Here is a 4,351-nt window from a genome sequence, read left to right as displayed (position 1 = left end):
AAAAAAAAAAAAAAAAAAGGATAAAAAAAAAAATATATAACGGAAGCTCAAGTCCATGCAGGAAGTGAGACCAGAACCTGGAGGTGGCAACAGTGTTTTATATGTTCTTTGTCTTTGGCTCCTAGGATTAAGACCCTCCATGCCCAGATTATTGAGAAGGATGCCATGATCAAGGTACTCCAGCAGCGTTCCCGGAAGGAGCCAAGTAAGACAGAGCAGCTGTCATCCATGCGGCCAGCAAAGTCTCTGATGTCCATTTCCAATGCTGGATCAGGCTTGCTCTCCCATTCTTCCACCCTGACTGGCACCCCCATCATGGAAGAGAAGCGGGATGACAAGAGCTGGAAGGGGAGCCTAGGTAATGACAGTAAATAAGGAAGATTAAAGTGACACGTTTAAAGAGAGCCCTGACTTGGATATGTGCCCACGTGGCAATGAGAAGGAGTAATAGTCCCACTTCTAGAGAGGAAGATATACCTGGTTGGGTTTTGTCCTCCTGAGAGGCTGACTGCATACTTAGCAGACACCATGAAGTCTCACTGAGAGAACACTGGTTGAAGCCACAGCCCTAGACGATAAGAATCCTGAGTTCTGTTTGGGTGGGAAAGAAGATAACTTCAATTTCCTCTTAAAACTTCTCAGCTTTGGCCTTGGCCATGCGGAACCTTTTGTCTTTGTCCAAAGCCCATGTGGCTTTCGTGTCATTGAAAATTTCAAAATTCCAGCTTTTTCTGTGTTCTTTCCTCCCATATAATAGGAGGACGCAGAGTTCTAGTTAAGCTAAATGGAGCTGGGTGGCAGGTTTTTGTTACCAGAATATTCTGAGATGAGAACAGAATGTACTTTTTCATTCCATTCCTGTCCATTCCTTCCCCTCTAATCAAAACCCCAGAAGTATTGTGGATACCACGAGGCACATTTTTGGAGGCTGAGGAAACAAGCTATGTATATTTTAATTTTAGCTCTCTTTGTTGCTTCTAATACCTTTCTTGGTCCTCTGACACTTGCAGTGTCCTTTGCTTAGAGTAGGTATTTGGGGGACCATGGTCATGGTTAGAACCTTAGATCACACAATTACTATCACACTCCTCTGCGACCACAGACTTCTTTCCCTGATCCTTTCCAGCTGTTTGGTAATGGCTGGTGTTGGTTATAAGTGGAACCAAGTAGAAGCATTCTGACAGCTCGTTGGAAATCAATCACCATTGGAAAAATAAATCAGAACAGATACCCAGGACACTTAAAGGTTTAATACGTTTCGCTGGGGGATTAAAGAATGAGAACCAGAAGGGATCTGCCAAGTCTGAAAGAAGCTTTTAGCCACGGTGGGAGGTGCCTGACAAACTGATTCCTGGGTTCACTGGAGGCAAAAGTAGAGAATTTGGGACCATTCCTATTCCTCCTGAACCTCCTGCAAGGAAGAAGAGGTAATCGGATGTCTATATTGGAATAGCCTGTAGTTTTCTAAGCTCTTTCCCTCTTTCCTTTGTAGGTATCCTCCTGGGTGGAGACTACCGTGCCGAGTCTGTCCCTTCCACCCCCTCGCCTGTGCCGCCCTCGACTCCCCTACTGTCAGCTCACTCCAAGACAGGCAGCCGGGACTGCAGCACGCAAACAGAACGGGGAACGGAACCCAACAAAACCGCAGCTGTCGCTCCCATCTCTGTTCCTGCTCCAGTTGCTGCTGCCGCCACTGCTGCCGCCATCACTGCCACCGCTGCCACCAACACCACCACCATGGTAGCTGCTGCTCCAGTGGCTGTCGCTGCTGCCGCTCCAGCCGCCGCCACCGCCGCCGCCCCGTCTCCAGCAACTGCTGCTGCTGCTCTCGCTGCTGCTGTTTCTCCAGCTGCTGCTGCTGCTCAGATTCCAGCTGCTGCCTCTGCTGTTGCTGCTGCTGTTGTTGCTCCTGCTGCTGCTGCTGCTGTTCAGCTTGCTCCAGCTGCTCCGGCTCCGGTTCCAGCTCCGGCTCCAACTCCAGTTCCGGCTTCAGCAGCGGCTCAGGCTTCTGCTCCAGCTCAGACTCAGGCACCAACTCCAGCTCCGGCTGCAGCTGCTCCTCCAGCTCCAGCTCCAGCTCCAGCTTTGGCTCAGGCTGAGGCTCCTGCAAGTCCAGCTGCCGGTTCTGGACCACGTCGTTTGTCTATACCAAGTTTGAGCTGCAATCCAGATAAGACAGGTAGTAATTCTCTGGATCAGGTAGCCCTGGGTTCCGCCCTCAGTGACAGATCGGGTGGTTGGCCCGCTGTTTAGGCACAGCCGGTCAAATGGGCAGGGCTTTTCAAGTTCTAAAGCGGATTAATCAGAGGAGATAGGGGCAGGGAGTCTGTAAATGACTTCTCCAGGATAGAACGGGGATGAGTCAAGGTCATTTTCCCAGTAAAAGTAAATGCTCAGGTGAACAACAGGGGGAGTGTAGTGGGCCAATGTCACTTTGCCTGAGGCTTAATGGGGGCTCTAAAGCCACTTCTAAAATTTGAGTTTTCACCTTGTCCCTAAGTGTTTTCTAACCCCTTATTTCCATTTAGATGGCCCTGTTTTCCACTCCAATACTCTGGAAAGAAAAGCTCCCATTCAGATCCTGGGACAAGAGCCTGATGCAGAGATGGTGGAATATCTCATCTAAATGGCCTAATCAAGAGCTGCAGTTTATCAGCAAGAATGCTTTTAATCATTTTTCCCTTTTGTTTGTTCTTATTTTGAGGGTGAGGACAAGGGTTGGGTGGGGGGATGTTTTTTAAAGGGACTTTTTATTGAAACAACATAGTGCTTAGGTAATACCATATGAACTCCAGTCTGTTCTGGTACACTTAGAGAGTACCTCTAAAGACAGATCAATGAGAATGTGCTCTAAAGTTTATTGTTGGGATTTATACAAATTCTGGGACTGTTAATAGCTGGATATACATCAGTGTTTTCAATGTGCTGCAATTTGTTTAGCATTTCCATATTCTGGATCATTCTTTAATCGAAGAGCACAGTATGTTTGGAAGACAGTGTGTAACATGTAGTTCAGAAGTCGAAGCCAGAGAGGATTTGGGTGTGTGCTGTTTTGTATAGTTTCCATCTAGGCAGCATCCAGAAAGAGCTCTCGCCTCGGGCACATGAAAGGGAATAGTTTTAAGAGCTATGTAAACTGGAGAAAAGGTAGGGAGTATTGGGGTGTGGAAGGGTGCTGGAGCTAATTTTCCCTCCCAATTTCCCAGCTACCCTGGGCCAGGAGATTGTGTTTATCTTTATTTCAGTGGTGCTTTGGAAGTGGATTCTTTTGGTTCCCTCGTGGAGGTTCATACATTCATATATATACTGTGGAGTAATTTATGCATTTGGATAATTAATATATTGCTTTCAGATGCTAGGAGAGTAAATTAGCTGAGTGATGTACAACTTCTTCTCTCTTAGGGAGTTAGACCATCCGAGGCCTTGATGGAGAGTTGCATGAGGCGCTGTATGCAGACTTGTGTGGTCTGTGTGTAGCCAGGAACATAGCTCGCTTGCCTTTCCCGAGACCAGCCTGCTTAGTGTTTATTTCTTCTCCAGCACAAATTCACTGGCTGTGTCACCAGTCTCAAATTGCCAATCATTTGCAAAATGAGGAAGCGTTTTCGTTGACAGGTTGAATGCTTTGAATTTCTGGTGACTACTTTGAAATAACTCGTGTTGTTTTCCCAAATTCTTAGCATACGTCTTAAAAGGCATATATGACTATCACCTCCAAGGGAATAGCATCAGAAGCCCAAAGTACTATGCTGCAGTCAGGGGAGAGGGAGGCTGCAGCAGTATCCTCAGCTACCTCTTCTCACTGCCAGTGACTCCATCTTGGAATACCTTTGGAGAGCAGCAGGAAACGCACATGTGGGCAGGGACCAAAGAGGCCGTGGCTCCAAGCTTTGCCTTAGGTCTGCCTCCAGGGACACAGAAGGGCTGCCTGTTGCCACAGGTCTCTGCCCTGTGTCGCCTCTCTGCCCTTCATTAAGGTGATAAATCCATAGACAATGTCATTAAGATCAGTTTTCAGGGGTATTGGGGGGGGTGAGGGGAGTGGGGGTATTAGGTAAGGGTGGGGGGGTAGAGGTTTGGGGATATGTTAGTTAGAAACCAAATTCATAGAAGAGTAGGCCTGATATATTACATTGTGAGGCATAGTGGCTGGAAGGAACTTTAGCAATATAGCCATACCCCCTCATTTTAGTAATGAGGAATCTGAGACCTGGAGAGGTTAAGTGACTTTTTCAAGATCACACAACACAGCTTTCCACTCTGCCGTTTACCATGCTTAATTTGGGAAACGCTTATATACAAAAAGCCCCACTTTAAGAAAAGACATTGACACGGTCCAGGGCACATGCAT

The 4,351-nt window shown here is 47.2% G+C and overlaps 1 protein-coding gene across 3 annotated transcripts in view; it reads left to right on the top strand.

Annotated features, from left to right (window-relative positions):
- Window positions 1-4,025, top strand: part of AMOT (angiomotin) — a 60,662-nt gene extending 56,637 nt beyond the window's left edge. For all 3 annotated transcript variants that reach the window (XM_027089473.1, XM_027089471.1, XM_027089472.1), the window contains 3 exons: window positions 126-358; window positions 1,493-2,179; window positions 2,529-4,025. In XM_027089473.1, the coding sequence (XP_026945274.1) occupies window positions 126-358; window positions 1,493-2,179; window positions 2,529-2,626 (1,018 nt within the window). In that variant the 3' untranslated portion in view covers window positions 2,627-4,025. The remainder of the gene's footprint in view (window positions 1-125; window positions 359-1,492; window positions 2,180-2,528) is intronic.
- Window positions 4,026-4,351: the final 326 nt, after the last annotated feature.

The sequence above is a fragment of the Aethalodelphis obliquidens genome, unplaced genomic scaffold, assembly GCF_003676395.1.
Source record: "Aethalodelphis obliquidens isolate GAN/ISIS:26980383/991018 unplaced genomic scaffold, ASM367639v1 scaffold66, whole genome shotgun sequence".
NCBI classification, from domain to species: Eukaryota; Metazoa; Chordata; class Mammalia; order Artiodactyla; family Delphinidae; genus Aethalodelphis; species Aethalodelphis obliquidens.
This window is presented reverse-complemented; position numbering and strand designations above follow the sequence as displayed.